This window comes from Physeter macrocephalus, chromosome 6 (assembly GCF_002837175.3).
Source record: "Physeter macrocephalus isolate SW-GA chromosome 6, ASM283717v5, whole genome shotgun sequence".
NCBI lineage: Eukaryota > Metazoa > Chordata > Mammalia > Artiodactyla > Physeteridae > Physeter > Physeter macrocephalus.
In genome coordinates, this window is record NC_041219.1 from 34,634,003 (window position 1) to 34,652,434 (window position 18,432).

General features: G+C 40.2%; 1 protein-coding gene across 7 annotated transcripts in view; it reads left to right on the top strand.

Moving 5' to 3' along the window:
• The first annotated feature begins 1,026 nt into the window (after nucleotides 1-1,026).
• Nucleotides 1,027-18,432, top strand: part of MYBPC1 (myosin binding protein C1) — a 102,008-nt gene continuing 84,602 nt past the window's right edge. For all 7 annotated transcript variants that reach the window (XM_028490491.2, XM_028490492.2, XM_028490493.2 and 4 more), the window contains exon 1: nucleotides 1,027-1,165. In XM_028490491.2, the coding sequence (XP_028346292.1) occupies nucleotides 1,141-1,165 (25 nt within the window). In that variant the 5' untranslated portion in view covers nucleotides 1,027-1,140. The remainder of the gene's footprint in view (nucleotides 1,166-18,432) is intronic.

The following is an 18,432-nucleotide window of genomic DNA, read 5'->3' on the forward strand; positions in this document are numbered from 1 at the left end:
TGGCCAAATCTGATAGTCTACCAATACCTTAAGTTAGATTTGTGTGTATGTTTGCCATCTTGAAGCAAAACAATAGCTACTGGTCTATCTGAATTTCTTTGCCCATGCCCCATATATTTATAAATGTATAAATCAGGGTTTTTTTTTAATATATTCACAAAGTTGTACATCCATCGTCACTACCTAATTCCAGAGCATTTGCATCATTCCCTAAAGGAAATTCATGTCTACTAGCAGTCACCCCCGCTCAACCCCTGGCAACCACTAATTGAGTTTCTGACACAATGGATTTGCCTATCCTGGATACTTCATATAAATGGAATCATACAATATATGGTCTTTTGTGTCTGGCATCTTTCACTTATAATGTTCTCAAGCTTTGTGCATGTTGTAGCATGTTTCATTACTTCATTCTTTTATATGCACTGTAATTTTTTTAAAGGATGTTTTTTGAAAAAAAGGTAAATGCTAAGCATTCCTTAATAGAAAACCTTGCTATTCTTGGAGGAGAAAATGAAACAAGATATTCAACATAGAAATTTGGCATGACAAATTAATGTTAATAAGTTGATAAGAAGAAGAAAAAATTTAAACCCAATAATTAAGAATAGACAAAAACAAAAGGCTAATGGGAGCATAAGATTATCATCAATATAGAGATTCTTTTTTATAATGTTAGTGAAAATTAAAGTATATATTGAATTAGCATGTTATGATTTTTAATTTGATTTAATTTTTTATTATCAGGCAAACTTTTTGCATTTCTGAGTTGACACATGTCTCTATCAGACAGAAAGTGAAAAGCAAGAAGGAGCACAAGGTTGCAGCTGAATTTAGAAAGTTAGAGGTGTTCTCATAGCCACATGAGATGGACAGAAGATTCCTTCCAGTAGGCGAGAGAGCAGAATACAGACAACAGATGTGAGAAAGGTCCTCATAGCTGTCAAGTTCCAGCATCCTTGTGCTGAAGAAGGGGGCGGTGCCAACATGATTGATATTCACAGGGAATATAAAAGCGCCAGACTTCTACCCAACTGCTTGTCACACTGACCTGTACCATCTCTCTACTGCTCGTGGGGTTTCTGTCAACTAGTACTGGAAGGGAGCAAACTCGTTGGAGAATAACATTTTATTGTGGCCATGCCAGAACCCACTAAGAAAGAGGGTAAGATTCAACCATAGATCTTTTTCTTGTACTTTTTAATAAAGCATTTTTCTTTTGGTATTTTCAAACAAATATCCAATTTCTTAAATAGACTGTAAAATAACAGAATCACTATGATTTAAGGAAAAGATCCTTTAGAGTAAACAGACCAGAGGGAAAATAAAGGAAGAGTATAACCAATTGAAAAATATCTGATAATTATTGTTTATGAAGGAATATTAACTAAAATGATCAAATTATAATTTTATCATATTTTTCAAAGAATCTTTAAAGTTTAATGTAAGGGTGTTAATTGGTCATGATGAGCAGATTTCATTTTCAAGTGTATTTTCTTAGGTTCAGTCACAAATGTTTCACCATGTATTTGCAGTTTGTGGGGGGCGGGAGGGGCTTGGAATGCTTTCTTAAATAGTTAATAAATTTGATCAAGGTTTCAAAAAAGAATTTGTAACAGTATTTCCAGATTTGCTGTATTTTTCTCCTGGAAAGACATTTAAAATATGCAGATGCATGTATTTTTTGCTTTTATCATTTTGGAGCTTTATTAGTTATGACGTTCTTACATTCTTACATGGAAAGAAAATCTAACACCAGTGATATCTTTGAATATCACTGATAGATTGTGTTCTTTATGAGCTTTATTGAAGACAATTTTACAATATGTAGACTTTTAAAAATAATTAAGCTGAAAATAGTCTTCGTTAGAAGAAATGTTTCCTCCAGTAAAGTTTCTCCTATACATAAAAAATCAATATCTAAAAACTACTAATTAATTATATAAATAAGCTGGAATTAGAAATTACTAAAATAACTAATGAAAAGCACAAATTAACAGCACAAGTATATTGAGTTTAATTTTAAATGGAGACATCTTTTAAAAATATTTTTTCATTCATATCGGTCTTCATTAGTGCTTAGTAAATCTTTATTTTTCACTTCTGTAAATAAAAGCAACAAACAAACAAACATTAGGGAGCCAGGGAGCATAAAAAGGGTATTTAGTTTTTTTCATTTTTTAATTCTAAAAACTCCTTTTAACCATTATTTCAAAGAACCCTGAAAAAGATGCTAGACTTGAATTCAAAGTTGAAATACTAACCAAATTATCAAAAGTCTTTGAAATATATTTTCTTTATGTAATTAAGTAACCAGTGTTGACAGGCTGTGGTGATCAGTTTACATGTTGGCTTTACTTTGTGGCGGAGGGCATTGATGGATGAAGTCCTCCACCCGAAATAACCACACCAAATGCATGCATTAATATGGGAACTTAATCCTGACTATCAGGCAGTGAGTCCAACCCCTGCTAAAGTGTCTTATTTGTCATGCAAATGATTTACATGTGTATTAAATGTCCTTTTCATTTGATCTGTCACTTGACTAGCCTCTTCAAGGCTTATTTGGGTGAAATGCATTCTATGTTTCCTGACTGAGGACAGAATATTGTTTTAATTATCCTGCATTTAGTGGATCAATTTGCATGTGTTATTTTAAAGCCCATTGGAAAATGATAAAAAAGCTGAGAAACTAATAAATAAGATGACAAGCTGTAGAGCCTATAAAGCTAATTAAATTATTTGGATTGCAGATATGATAAAGTTTTACATTTTGTCTGACAACTCAATCTGATCCATTCTACTTTTAAAGACAATGACATTTTAGAGTGACAAAGAGGAAAATATATCTTCAACTTCAGCTCCCCCCGAAAAACCACGTATATATTTTGGTTATAAATCAACATACATACCAAAGTGCCCATGATCTTTTGCTATAAAAGCACTGTTGATATTCTGTGTAGGAGTTCCCCTCACCCAGCACAGTAATTTTATACTGATTCTTTGGTTAGTTTAAATTGGGATGGTGGGGAGTGGGGACAAAAAGAAGGTTTTTTTTTAAATTTAAAATCCTTGGAGGAAGTACAGGGATTTTTTTGTTTCCTTACCAGCAGAACTGATTTTTAAAAGATCTACACCTTGAAGAGTTTTCTTAATGAAATCATTGCATTTTTATTGTTTACATCAGAAGAGTAAGGAGTATGGCAATTCAGAAACTATTCCGGTCCTTGTACCTTCTCCTAACTGATTTCACTTTTACTGGGATTGGTTTTGTTACATATGAGCATCCCTCTGAAAGACAGCCTCAAGAATAAAACATGCCACCAAACCAATTCTTCAGAGTCATTTCAAACTATCTGCAGAAACATTCCCCCAACCAGGTTTCTCCAGCCCCTACGGGTCTTCTTACATCTCTTCCTTAGCTGGGAGAACCATGCTCAGGAAGAGCATATGAGCACTTGCTGTAAATCTTGATAAGACACATGAGTTGGTTTGGCCCTCCTAGGATCCAGGAGCACCTGACAACTCTTAAAAAGAGACTGAGTTTTCAGCATCTGAAGGTGCAAAAGATGTCTCTCTCAACTGCCTCCCAACCTGCAGTGGTTTAATTCTAGGAGATTCATGTTGGGTCCTGGGAGAGCTGGTCCTTCTAAGGAGAAGAGGGAAGGACAGGTGTACCTTTCGACCTCAAGGAGGAACTCTAATGGAAGTAATTGGTCAACAGTCCTTACTTAGACCTTTCAAAATATTCTGGATGGCTCTGTAAGCCCTTTCTGAGAAAGAAAGCATTATTTTTAAGGAGTAACCACTTCCCATCGTCCTCCTCTGCACCTTTATCATTTGTACATCTGTTCACTGGTGAACTATACTCTTGGTACTGTCAGTTCCAAAGTTAAGGTCTGTCTTACACTTTAGATTGATGCAGAACCTGAGACCCAGTAAAATTAAATTGTTCTAATCAAATAGCAAGAGAAGATGTGGTAGGAAGTTTCAGATTTGTGGGAAACTCCCAGGATGTCTCATTTACATACCATCCATTAATTGAGCACTAACTATGAACTAGTTGCTGGGATTTCAGAGATGTATACAACATGGTCTATGTTCTAAAAACCCTTACAGTTAATTGCCCCTGCGTCGTACTGAGTAAAGGAATCAACTTTCACTAGAATTTTCTCTTTTCCTGTCAAAAAGTTATTTTATCAAACTAGAAATTAGATAAGTAATTTTATGAAATTAGACATTTGCAGTAGCCTTTCTTCTTTGTTTGAATCTCTAATAGTTTAAAAATATTATTAATATTATTTTTGCCTATAAATCATTTCTTCAGAATTTTATCTCTGTAGTATATGATGATTAAAACCATAAAGCCTGGTTCTTTAATCTACTTAGACAATTGTTAACAGATTCTGTAGAACCTAGAAAAATTCTTTTCTAAAACACCAAGTTCGGGCCTTAACATGAGTTTTACTTTTTGTTATGTGATATATCAGGCCCTATTATATTTTATGTACTTAACTTGTAGGAAAAAGGCAAGAGTTCCTCCTTGGTGCTTGTGTGTCATTCAAAAAACCTTGGGAGAGTCACTGTAACTTTCCTATCTTCCATGTAAGATTTCTTCTTGAAAACTCAATCATATGGCAAAGCATAGCTCCATTGATGACCGTCATTTAAAGGGGCCATTCTGATAACTCCAGGAATCAAAGTATGGCCTTGTTGTTGCAGATTCTTTTGCTATATCAACATGAAATATCCATCTATCTATTCTACCTTGGCCTATTTCAGTAGGATTAGGTGGGAACATGGGCGTGGAGAATAATGTTTTCAGTCCACAGGAGTTTTTCCTTTGCTATGTCTTTTTCTTGGTCCCTAGAGATTTCATTACATTTTAATGTTCTGCTAAGCCCCAAACCTATCTGAATGCAGAGCAGCATTCATCACCTCTTACCTACTTCCCAACATCACTCAAGGCTTAGTCATCATCAGAAAAGGAGGCCTGGTGATGGGAAACCTTCCTCTCATATTCACTCCTTGACCTTCAGTTTCCATCTGCATCTATTTCAAACACCAAAATAAATTTGTCTTTGGAGAAGTCATCTTACATATAGGCTATTACCTTTCCCTCAAATTGGGGAAAAGTGCATTTATTGGAAGTAAGCAAAAGAAAGGGAGAAGAGGGAAGGAGGTATTTGCTGGAGGGCAGCTATTTTCCTCCAAACTTCAAATGGTTCATTTAGGCCACATTGAAGATTTGGATGAAGAATAAAGAAGTTGCATGAATGAATGCCAGTGTTTTTCCCCCTGAAAAAACTTTGCCAGGCTGTACTGGAAAGGCACAGTGTAGGTTTGAGCTATCTGCTGTAAGGAGAAACACACTAGAGGGGCTTAATACTTGGCAAAATCATTCTTTTTCAGTAGCCTGCTTTTATGACTGTCCGACTGCACCTGTTAGGAAGATAAATAAAGGACTGGCCAATTCTTTCCTTTCAAGCACCCTAAATATATCGCTTAAAAAAAACTTTGAAAAAACAGGTCGTATCCTTGCTTCTCATCCAGTAAGTCTGAAGCAGTCTCCCCCAGGCCTTGCAAAGAGCAGCGGTAAGGGAGTTCCTGAAATGAACAAAGGTCAAGGTTAGGCTCTCTGGCTGGTCTGAGAGACCCAAGAGAAAGGAAAAAGAGAAAAACGTATAATCCTTTGTTCTCTCAATGCCTCACTTTATTTTGGCCCAAGATATGGCCTTGAAACATTTTATTTTAGGTTCCTCCTGGACACACAATTCAGAGTTTCCTTATTTATAGCAATTTCAAAGTATCCCTTAATTTGACATGAATGTTAGAATAAACTGCCCAAGCTGAAGTTGCTTTAAAGAAATGCTTGGACACAAAAATAAATAAATAAACCATCTTTTAAAAAGCTTGAGCGAATACGAAACAATGTTTTTGAATCTTTTTTGTAATCCCATATATGCTTTTTATTTTTAGAGAGAGTTGTGAGAAGAGGCTGTCACGAAAGGAAATACTGCTGTTGTTTTTACAGCCCTAGAAAGCAGTTTTGTTGTTTTTGCTTAAATTTCTTATGATTGTTTGATTTAAAATTTATTTTTCAACTCTCTATGGTCAAACAGAAGAATTTTGATTGTTGTTAATAATTACTATTTTTATCTGCACTCCTCCTTAATTAGTTTATGAAACCTATTTTAAGAGACAGAAAATACTCTTGGCAGTCTATGACTGTGGTAATTCTAGACCTCATCTCTAGACATACTTGTGTGTGTTAGATAATAAAGAACAGGATGAAAGCTCTAGCAATCAAAAATAAGCAGAAAACTATTAATTTCATGTGTGTACCTGCATAGATATAGCCATGTCTTTTCCTTTCTTTTTTCTCTTTTTTCCCATTTCAGTTCTTTTTTTTTTTTTTTTTTTTTTTTTGCGGTACGCGGGCCTCTCACTGTTGTGGCCTCTCCCTTTGCGAAGCACAGGCTCTGGACGCGCAGGCCCAGCTTCTCCGCGGCATGTGGGATCTTCCCAGACCGGGGCACGAACCCGTGTCCCCTGCATCGGCAGGCGGACTGTCAACCACTGCGCCACCAGGGAAGCCCCCCATTTCAGTTCTTGATGGGAACAGATGTCTTTTCTGGAGTCCTTAGTTTGTTCGAAATATTGCACCCTGGGGAAGCCCAATAAATACACAGAAAGGTAGTTATTGAAATACAGTGTTTTGAGTTAGGTTAATCATGAAGTAGCTATTGCTTATTCAAGAGCTGTTTTCTAAAATTTGAAAGCCTAGTGATTAAGGAAAATGAAACAGTGAAAAAGAAGAAAAGGCTTTATCACTTAATTTCCTACATGCATGCAAATTGTCTTGTAACTGGCGAGAACAGGGCATCTGTCCCCACAGCTTTTTACAAAAACAGCCCCAAAATATCAAAGTGATGGTATTGTTGCACCCAGATCTCTTCTTCATGGATAGGCCCAGTTATAATTCACAAAGAGTATGTTTGTTTTGGACAGCCACACAGATAGACAACAAGCCAAATTTCAGAATGTTCCCATGAAAGGGGCAGATTATTTATGCAGTTTTACATGCATTTCCAGAGTAAAGTTTTAGATTCCATCAGATCGGGTCATGAAGTGGTTGATTTGGCAAAGAAAAAGACAAGGATCATTTAATCCCATGCCTATTTTTCTCTCTAAAATGAGTTCCCAAGAAGCTAACCATAATCTGACTTTCATTATGACTTTCACGTCTGAAATCCACTTTGATAAGACTTTTGCCTTTTTATGCTCCCTAGGAATCTTTTTATGGGCCAGTTTGGCACATTAATACAGTACCTAAAATTATGTTTATTAATATGTCAGATGTTAGATCTTATAATTTGTTTTCATTTTTTGAATTGTACTTTAGATATTTACAAGAACTTAGGGCTCAAATTTTTCTTTTTCTCCAAAATCATCCAGTTCTTCCTCTAAATCACATCAAATCTCTTTCTAAGTTCCTCAGGAATTCTTTGCTTGTAGCAGGTAATAGCTTCTTCCTTCTGTAGAATTTTATGTTTTGGAGCAGAATGTTCTGCTTGTAACTAAGAATCACCTAATTACACAATTCTGCAATTTAATTTCTCATTTTTTTAGTTACACGTCTTTTGACTTGTTCTGCATAGAGTATGTATTTTGGGTTTTTCCTCACGTATATTGAGTAATAGTCATCATTAAACAAAGTGACATAAAGTATTCACAGAACGTTCTAGACTGTTCAAATTCCAGCTGCACATGTATTGAGTTAGTTATACTTCATATGCCTCAGATTCTTCATCTGTTAAATGTGAATAGTAATAGTACCTAACTCACTTTTTTTTTTTTTAATAAGAATTAAATGAGGGCTTCCCTGGTGGCACAGTGGTTGAGAGTCCACCTGCCGATGCAGGGGACACGGGTTCGTGCCCCAGTCCGGGAAGATCCCACATGTCGCGGAGCGGCTGGGCCCGTGAGCCATGGCCGCTGAGCCTGCGTGTCCGGAGCCTGTGCTCCGCAAAGGGAGAGGCCACAATAGTGAGAGGCCCGTGTACTGCAAAAAAAAAAAAAAAAAAAGTGAGAGACCCGTGTACTGCAAAAAAAAAAAAAAAAAAAAGAATTAAATGAGATAAATCCGGTAAAAAGCTCAGAATAAATCCTAGCATGTAATTAGAACTCAAGTCTTTGCCTTCTAATGCAGCAAACTCAAAAATCTTGTCGGGCATAAGGCGTTAAATGTCTCACATTTAATATAAAATTTGGGGGCATTTCCACCCCCTTATCCATCACTGTAAGGTATGTAACAACCACTGTTCACCTCCTTACCTGCTATTAATATTTATCATACAGTCCCAGACAGCTGTGGTTATTATCATAACCATCATTGCCACCATGAGGAGTATTTCCTTTTTTTTAAACGTGTGGTGAAATATCTTCTTCGCTTTCACCCATGGAGGCTCAGATCAAATAAGAGGTCTACACTTCAGAGCCTCTGTTGTGTTCCCACTGAAATGTGTTATGTCCAGCTGGGGGTCCCCAGTTGTTAGCCAGATGGTGATAAACATTGTGGCAGCATGGCCTTTCCCACTTAGATGAAAGAGTCACCCAGCACAGTTGAACATGTAACTATATCCTCCACCAAAGGTTATAAGGCTTGGGTGTTGGGGACATTAAGATTTTTCTTCCCACCCGGGGTGCTATTGGCAGGTGGGGGTCTTCCTCTGGTCTGAACATTTCTGAGATAACCACATAAAGAACTCTGCATGACCACATATGGATATGGTGGGTGATTGATTGAGTGGCTGTATTTACTGCTGTGGAATTTTATTTTTATGACCCCACCTGGCATCAGGCCTGTCCTTCCTCTATTTTTAAAAAGTCACCCAATGTGAGGCCTAGCAATGGCTTGGGGCAAGGCCTGTAAGGGATTTATTCTGATAAGCCTATAACCACAGAAGAGTGATATGATTGTAGGGATGGCCCACTCAGGAGCAGACCCGCAGGAAATGCATACAAAGGGACTAAAGGGAGAAATCTTTAACGATTCAAATCACTTTTGCAATAATTTCCTTTTGACCTGTGCTAAATTTTTAAGCTTCAATTTGAGTAAAGCTTCTTCTACACTATTGTTCACATCTGTGTCATTCCCAACCCTCATTTGATTCTTACTTTAAAACATGGCAAGAATAATGATAAACAGACTAGTCATCAGATCTTAGCAAAAGATCTCATTTTCATCCAGCTCCATGTTAAGAGTGAGAAGCTATTTGTTGCTGTGTAATAATAACCAGATTTTAATCCTCCTGCGTGGAATGACATCTTAAGTTAAAAATATGTATAATTGGGCTTCCCTGGTGGCGCAGTGGTTGAGAGTCCGCCTGCCGATGCAGGGGACCACGGGTTCGTGCCCAGGTCCGGGAGGATCCCACATGCCGCGGAGCGGCTGGGCCGGTGAGCCATGGCGGCTGAGCCTGCGCGTCCGGAGCCTGTGCTCCGCGACGGGAGGGGCCACAACAGTGAGAGGCCCGCGTACCGCAAAAAAAAAACAAACAAACGTATAATTAGAACGATGGAAGAACAAATTGACTAGGGAAGGGAAAAAACCCTGTGGATTCAGGGAATTTCCATCAAGCTAAATAATGAGTCATTGAAAATTTACATACTTGATGCACAATTAGACTCCACCTATTCAGAACCTTAGAATATAGTCTTTGGTGATATTTGGGCACGGTAAATAAATATGGATTAAATTGAATCAAATTCTGAAGAGCTGGATTTGATGGATAGCTAATGTTCATTTTGTTCTTGAACCTATTATTTCAACCAGTTTGGTTATCGACATGCCTAAAATGTAATATATTACTTCTTATTTTGAAAAACAAAGTACAGTGGATATAATTCAACTTTGTCATCAATTATAGATATCTGTTATCTTACCACATGATATCCCGAGAGCTCAGATTATTTGCCTTTTTGTTAATGGGCCCACATTGATTTGTATTTTGAATTTGTGTCCAACTTTTGACAGCTTTCCTGTTTCATCCCTTGCCAGGAGGCTGCTGTCTTCTTTAATTACTCTTACCAGTCAGTATGTGAAGCTGCCCCCTTCTCTTCCCTCTGTTGTTTGCTTTGGATCCCAGCCAGGTCAATAATCTGGCTGAGTAGGGCTGCCCTACTGAGCACTGTATTTAAGGAGGCACTAATTCTCAGCGTCGTGCAAATGCAAGGTCCACACCTGAGTGTCAGTGCCTCCTTAAGTGTTGCTCCCTGGGCACCTGGCTCACCTCACACTAGTTCCAGTTCCAGGGCTGGGGACCTGGGGTGGGGGTGGGGGGGCTTCTCTTGGGAGTAAAGCATTTGAGCTCTTAGTGTACCAAGTAGGAGGAGCTTGAGACAACTCTTTTTGCTCTTCAGAAGCCCTTATAATTTGCTGGTCAGCAGCTGTTATGTGGATAAGTGAGGTTGCTAGATAGCTGAATTCTAAATAGGGGACGTGGTACTAGACAGTATTACCCTTTTGTCCCTATTATTATGCACATCAGAAAATAAGTTACTGCCCTCCAAATCAGTTTATGGCTTTTATTTTGATTGCTTCATTCATTTTATTAAGCAAGGCTACAGATTTTTCCTAAATGACGCATATGACATGAGGTTTTTTTTTTTTTTTTAAACCCCACGTTTGTTTATTTATTTATTTTTGGCTGTGTTGGGTCTTCTTCGTTTCTGTGCGAGGGCTTTCTCTAGTTGTGGCAAGCGGGGGCCACTCTTCATCACGGTGCGCAGGCCTCTCACTATCACGGCCTCTCTTGTTGCGGAGCACAGGCTCCAGACGCGCAGGCTCAGTAGTCGTGGCACACGGGCTTAGTTGCTCTGCAGCATGTGGGATCTTCCCAAACCAGGGCTCGAACCCGTGTCCCCTGCATTAGCAGGCAGATTCTCAACTACTGCGCCACCAGGGAAGCCCCTGTTTTTTTTTTTTAAGTGTACACACACAAAATAATTTTTTAAGAAGATTTACCATAAATTCTCAATGATTCTTAAATTTTTGGTCTCAGATCCATTGGCATTCAATAATTACTGAGGAAACTAAAAAGCATTTGTTTCTGTGCATTTTATCCTTCAATATTTACTGCATTTGAAGTTAAAATTGATAAACTTTTAAAACTTAAGAGTACAAAACACATGTTCTATTCGCTGTCAGGGTGTTGGTGTCATCACACATTATATATCCTCTGGAAAACTCCATGTCCTGTTTGTGAGAGAATGTGAGTCAAAAAGGCATATAATGTCTTAGCATTATTATGAAAATAGTTTTGACCTCATGGACTCCTCAGAAGGGCCTAAGGGGCTCTTGGGGATCCCAGACCATACTTTGAGGATCTCTGTGTATAATTCCCCCTTAAATCCCAAGGTGTAAAATATCCTCCAGACCTGTAGGCTACAATAAATAGAACAAAATAAGTATATAACTGTGAAAACATTAAATTACACAATAATTTATGTCCAAAAATCTTTACCTCTGATGCATAAACAATGTAAACAATTTGGCAGTATAAATGCACTGCCATTTGTGTTTGCTAATTTTTTTGGTGAAACTTATGATTCATATAATCAAAACTTCTGTAAATGTTATGAATGTCCCATGCAGACAATATTTTACATTAAAGCAGTTTCCATTGTGCTGTTATCTAGGCATATGAGAGATAGGCTGTGACATATACACAGTGCCAGACCTCACTATCAACAGGGGATACACCTGACAGTGTTTATTGCATATTTAATCTAAAAGGGAAGATAACTTTCTATATTACCCAAAGTAACAAAACAAGGGTTGGCCAGATAAAACCTTATTCACCATGATTTCACAATACATAAAGCATTCACATGTTTTATTTCAAACCAAGAACTTGAGAATAAGAAATAATAATTAGTAATAACATATAATTTTCTCCTGCACCCCAGATTACCAAAGGATAGTTATAGTATTTGTTTTATCCCAAAAGAAGTGACAAAAAGAAAGCCACACACACATACACAAAGACGTATAATCCTACCACTCAATGATAACAACTGTTATTATGTTCTTATCTTTTCTATGCCTATATAACATATTCATATGATGTAATTATGCTCTCCATGCTATTAAATGGCTAAACTGAATTGCACACGAGGGCCCATAAAATAATTTTAAGTAAGTCAAACAACGTATTATTTGAACAAGTGAGCCCATGGGAAGGAGAGAACTGGGTTAACCATATCATTTCGGTGTACAGACACAGAGGGAGAGGCAGGTTAATGCCTCCTAAAATTAAAAATTTTTTTCCCTTTGGGACTTCCCTGGTGGTGCAGTGGTTAAGAATCCACCTGCCAATGCAGGTAACACAGCTTCCAGCCCTGGTCCAGGAAGATCCCACATGCCGCGGAGCAACTAAGCCCGTGCGCCACAACTACTGAGCCTGTGCTCTAGAGCCTGCGAGCCACAACTACTGAGCCTGCGTGCCACAACTATTGAAGCCCGCGCGCTTAGAGCCCGTGCTCCACAACAAGAGAAGCCACTGCAGTGAGAAGACTGCGCACAGCAAGGAAGAGTAGCTCCCACTCGCTGCAACTAGAGAAAGCCCGTGCACAGCAACGAAGCCCCAACTCAGCCAAAAATTAATTAATTAATTAATTTTAAAAATTTGTTAATTATAAAAAAAAAAAATTTTCCCCTTTAATTTACTGACCATGGAACACTTGATTATGGAAAATAGAAATGGACTGCTTTGGAGGGAGCCAACCATTTATGGAGTGACCGGGTTTCTGGTCTTTCAGCAAAGCACAAAGTCCACTTATGGGCTGTCTATTTAATAGCGGCCACCAGTGCCCGTCAGTTAGAATGCCCTGGCACTCACTGTGCAGGCCTGCCATTGGTGGCATACCTGTGCTTTTTACAGTAGGTGGTCATAGGAAAAATACACCATAAATAGATCAAGCCCTTTGAAAGCATGTCAGCGTTGCAGAGGGAAAGTCTATATCTGCGAATTAGAAAGGATCAAAGCACAGCCGCCCTTGCTGAAGTGGGAAGGAGTTAGCTTTAGTTGCTGGTTCAGAATCTGGTTAATTTTTATGTTGTCCATGAAAATATTTCCTTGGGCTTAATTTTTCAAATTATCCTGGTTTCTTTTTTTTATTATTATCATCCATAAAAAGTTTAAAAACAACAACTTACATAACCCTGCTTCTTGAGTCCATCCTGTTGGTCTGTTTTCCAATAGTGACAATGGGTGAGGACGGATGAGGGGGACAAGAAGCTAACTTTATTCACCTGGCAGAAAAGTCCCATGGAATTTGCCCTTTGGTTTTGGAATAAGCAGGAGTATAGCAGGACCTCACCTCAGTAGATACCTGTTAGCTCAAAATCTCAAGCTTTAGGGCTTCCCTGGTGGCGCACTGGTTGAGAGTCCGCCTGCCGATGCAGGGGACACGGGTTCGTGCCCCGGTCCGGGAGGATCCCACGTGCCGCGGAGCGGCTGGGCCCGTGAGCCATGGCCGCTGAGCCTGCGCGTCCGGAGCCTGTGCTCCGCAACGGGAGAGGCCACAACAGTGAGAGGCCCGCGTACCGCAAAAAAATATATATATCTCAAGCTTTAGAGAGCTTCCCAAGGCCTTGTGCTTCCTGACAGTTACAACATGGCGAAACTAGGTGACAACGAAGTTGGCATGGTTGGCTGAGGGTTTTTGCTAAGACATCAAGCGCAGATTTTGAAAAAGGAGAATCCTTAGAAAGGCAAGTGGTGTTTTGAGGGCCGAAACTCTAGTCCTAATTGCTCTCCCAAAATGGAAGGCGTGCTTACAATAAGAAGAAATCTAAATGATGGGGTTGGGTGAGTGCCTGGGAGCGGTCAGCCAGCAGGAGGTCACCACTGGGAGACATAGTATTCCCTGTAGGTAAGGCAGACGAAGAAAGCTGCCCTCGGAGTGCCAGGGGACGGTTCTTGATTTCTTGGCAGCGAACAGAAGGGGATTTTGTGCGGGTAGGAACAGCCTGCCAGTCAACTATATTTACAGAGCACCTGCTGTGCAGAATTTGAAAAGGAGGAGGAGACAGACCTTGTCCTCAAGAAGCTTGTGATCAAAGAGAGAAGTCCCCATGTACTGTGAACCCATTACCATTCACAGTCATATTTGGAATGGGAGAGGATCTGATGACATGGAAGGCACAGTCTGAGCATTCTTATTCAAAGTCTGGGTCGTGAACCTGCAGCAACAGCATCACCAGGGAGCCTGTTAAAAATGCAGAACCTGGAACCCCGCCGCAGACCCCCAGAGTCGGAACCTGCACTGGACCAAATCCCTAGATCATTCATCTCCCCATAGCAGTTTCAGAAGCACAAGAGGGGCTGTGGAGGTGCTGGGTCTCGAATATTTTGAGAGAGAAAAGCCACCTGGCTTGGTAACTAAACTGTTAGAAAAAGGCAGTTAATTTACCTGAGATTCTTTTTTTTTTTTTTTAATATTTATTTATTTGGCTGCACTGGGTCTTAGTTGTGGCATGCAGGATCTTTGGTGTCACGTGTGGACTCTTAGTTGCGGCATGTGGGATCCAGCTCCCTGACCAGGGATCGAACCCTGGCCCTCTTCCTTGGGAGCCCAGAAGCTTAGCCACTGGGCCACCAGGGAAGTCCCTACCTGTGAGATTCTTAAACTCAAGCATCTCATCTTAGCCAACTTTATAAACCCCACCCTTGTTAAATTCATAATGAGGCTCGATGAATTCTGGTTGCATGGGTGCTTCTTCTCCAGTCCCTATTCAGTGGGGTACACTGGAAATTGTTGTGAATGAATTATTGTTATAGAGGCAGCTCATGGATTTGGGGAACATGCAAATGATTCTTAGAGGTGTGGGCAAAGCTGGGCATGACAGAGCCTGTCAGAGACAAACGTGAGTAAGACAGATGCATGAACAGTTATTTTAAGGCAAAACTGGGGAATAGCTCAAGGCCCTGAGACTTACCCACAGTGGTGCATTTTCAGTCTAAGTCATGTGCTGCTTGGCCTTCACCACACCTGGTCCCCCGTCTCTCCACATTTAGAACAGCTGGAATTCTTTGTCTCAACTGCCTTGAAGTCTATTGAGAGTTCATCTTCTTATCCTTTCTGTCCCACCAGGACTGATTGATTGATCAATTTATTTATATTGCACAAACTCTATAATGCATGTAGAACTCATCAAAATAATTATTATTACCATTTTACAGTAGGAGAGTGAGGGGCCTCCCCCCTCTGTTCATTTCCCCGATGCTTCCTCAGCCCCGACCCCAGTTCCAAACATGTTCTAACATGATGCAGCCCACAGACCTAGAAATAAGGCAAATCCCAGCAGGTAGCATGTGAGGAAAGACCTGAGTGTCATTTTCCCAGGTTATGTCACAGTAAAATCATGATCATATGATGAGAACCATGAAAAGAGAGAGAAAGCATATATGATGTTTACCACATTCCCTGCCCCTGCAGGAACTCCTTCCTTCCTGCCAACAAACCTTGAGATAGGTTTTGCTATTATTTCTATTACATGGATGAGGAAACTGAGGCATATGCCACTCCCCATTCCATAGGGCAACATCCAAATGAGGCTCTGTGGCCATGACAATCAGACCGATCGATTCAGCAGGGAAAAATGCAGGAAAAATCTCTGAAAAGCCCATCAGCCCACTTCTGCCTCCACAGGGGTGAGCAGCTGAGAAGGGAAATGCAGCCCCAACCTGCAGAGGCCAGGTGCTGACTCTGGCCGACCTGGGGTAGAACCTGGTTCCACCCTTCATGGGTGGTGGGACCCCCGCAGGGCCTCACTTCCCATCTGCGAAGTGGGGATAGAGATAGTACTGACTGCATAACGTTGTAAGGATTGTAAGAACTAATACATACTAGGTCGTGCATGCAGTGGGTGCCCATACATGGTTGTTATTTATTTATTCCTTCACCGGCTGTCAAATAACGGGAATTCTATGATTTTAAGAAGGAAAAGGTGTGGCTCTGCCTATTCACCAGGCAGACATGCATTTGCCTACTTCTGTTTGTCACAGCTATCCTAAAAATGTAGCATCATTAATACCCTATCATGTTTCTGTAGTTCTGACTATCTGATACAGTTGGCTGTTAATGATGGATGTTCTGTGGATTTGTTAGAAGTGGAACTAAGCCCTTTAAATTCTCATTTTGGTCTGATTTGTTACATAGAACACTAGGGCTATAGACACCGTGGAAATGAAGAATTCACATTCAGGGCACTTTTACAGTTTCAGTGTCCAGCAAGGTTCTCTTTTATTTATTTGATTAGAATTCACCCTTGGCCTTTTTTCCAAAACAGGATTTTAAGCAACCTCAGCTTCCCTTACAAAATGAGCCTTTGTTTCCAAAGATGCTGAGAAAGAATAGCCAATTTGATAGCTCACACACAGACACCAAAGAAACCCTTCTTAATTCTTTTTTATCCATTCATTTTGCAGTTAATGTGGTTTCAGCAATTAGAGGAAGTACCAGGGAGACAGGAAAGGAATGAAAGATCTGTGTTTTTGTTTAGTTGGGAGGGACAAGAAACACAGATATATGGAGACAACTGGAAAATACTTTTAAAATAATTAGGAAATAAATAGTGTATCATAAGGTGGTCCAGAATGCCTCCAGAATAAAGGAGGGGAACAGAACGGAATAATCATCTCTGAGAGTCTTAAGAGAATAATGTCATTTTTTTTTTGTTTTTTGCGGTATGCGGGCCTCTCACTGTCGTGGCCTCTCCCGTTGCGGAGCACAGGCTCCGGACGCGCAGGCTCAGCGGCCATGGCTCACGGGCCCAGCCGCTCCGCGGCATGTGGGATCTTCCCGGACTGGGGCACGAACCCGCGTCCTCTGCATCGGCAGGCGGACTCTCAACCACTGCTCCACCAGGGAAGCCCCTGAGAGTCTTAAGAGAAATGTCAAAAATACAGACCAAGATTGCCAAAGAATAATAATGGTAATAGTTATTGCTGTAAATTATAGAGCTCTATCTACACTCCAGGAACTGTGCTATGCATTTTACACAAGATTAGCACCCTAAGAGGTCATTTATCTTATTATCCTTATTTCACAGATGAGGACACCAAGATTGACAGAGATTAAGGAATTGTTCCCAATTACACAACTCATAAGGCGTAGTGTCAGGATTTGAACCTAGATCTGTCTGACACAATCACATGTAGAGGAAAAACAGTGTTGGGAGAAGATCACCACTCTTCTCAGTGGCAGGAAGGTCAGAAGGTGAACAGAGAAACCAGCGCTAGAACAGGGGCCACTGGGATCACTAAGAAGAGGGAGAGGCAGGAGGTGCCTGCCAACAATGGCTTTGACCCTTCTTAACCTGGAGAGTGTGGACCTATCCTAGTAGGTAATTGGGACCCTCTTGGGTAGAATAACAGGATGAAACTCAGTGGTGGCATAAGTAAACCTGCAGCTGTGGGAAAAGAGATTGGAAGGCAGAGAAACTTGTCTTAAAGGGAACCAGGAAGATGTCCATGGGCATTGGAGGACAATGGCCAAGTCCAAAAGATAGAGTGTCAAAGAAATAGGCGCCTTGCTCTTGGTATTCTGATACCTGTGTGTAGCCCCAGCTCACCCAAAGCCAAGAGGTCAATATTAGATTTCCATTGCTGCACTCAAATCTCTGAAAATAAAATGCTTTGACAGAGGGTTTCGTCTCCTGGTTGACACTGGCAGGAAAGATCCTTTCATGACGTGGCAAAGAAACGGAAGTGTTTCTGGTATGCCATCTACGGGACACTTGTGCTATCACCGTATCTTCAAACCACATCACATTGACCACATTATCTTCTGTCTGTCTGTAAGGTGATATATCTTTTCTCCTTTGGTTCGATTTCCCCCCTCATTAGTAAATCGTAATATACTTGTTTATGGTCATCTGAATGAAAATACGGTAATCATGTATTTTTAAACAATAAATTGGAATTTGTACCCAGCACAAAAAATTAGTGATGAAAGAAGACATTGCTGTTTGCTGGCAGCCCTGCATCACTCCTCTCCTGATTGCTATTACAGTCCAGGCCACTCCTTCTTCTGTCTCCTCCCAGCCTGCCTAGACTAAAACGGGGCACTTGGCCTGCCCAGTGATGGCTCTCAGGCCAAACTACTTGTTGTGAGGTATTGTCCTCTTTGCTTGGAAAGAGCCACTTGTGGAAAAAATGTGGAAAATCCTAGATCTGGACAAAGATAAAACTCCTGGGATCCCACAGTGTGTGTATACTACAAAATCTTTTCTTTGATATTTATTTATCAAACAGAAAATATTTTTTAAAAGATCACTTTCGGGCTTCCCTGGTGGCGCAGTGGTTGGGGGTCCGCCTGCCGATGCAGGGGACACAGGTTCGTGCCCCGGTCCGGGAAGAT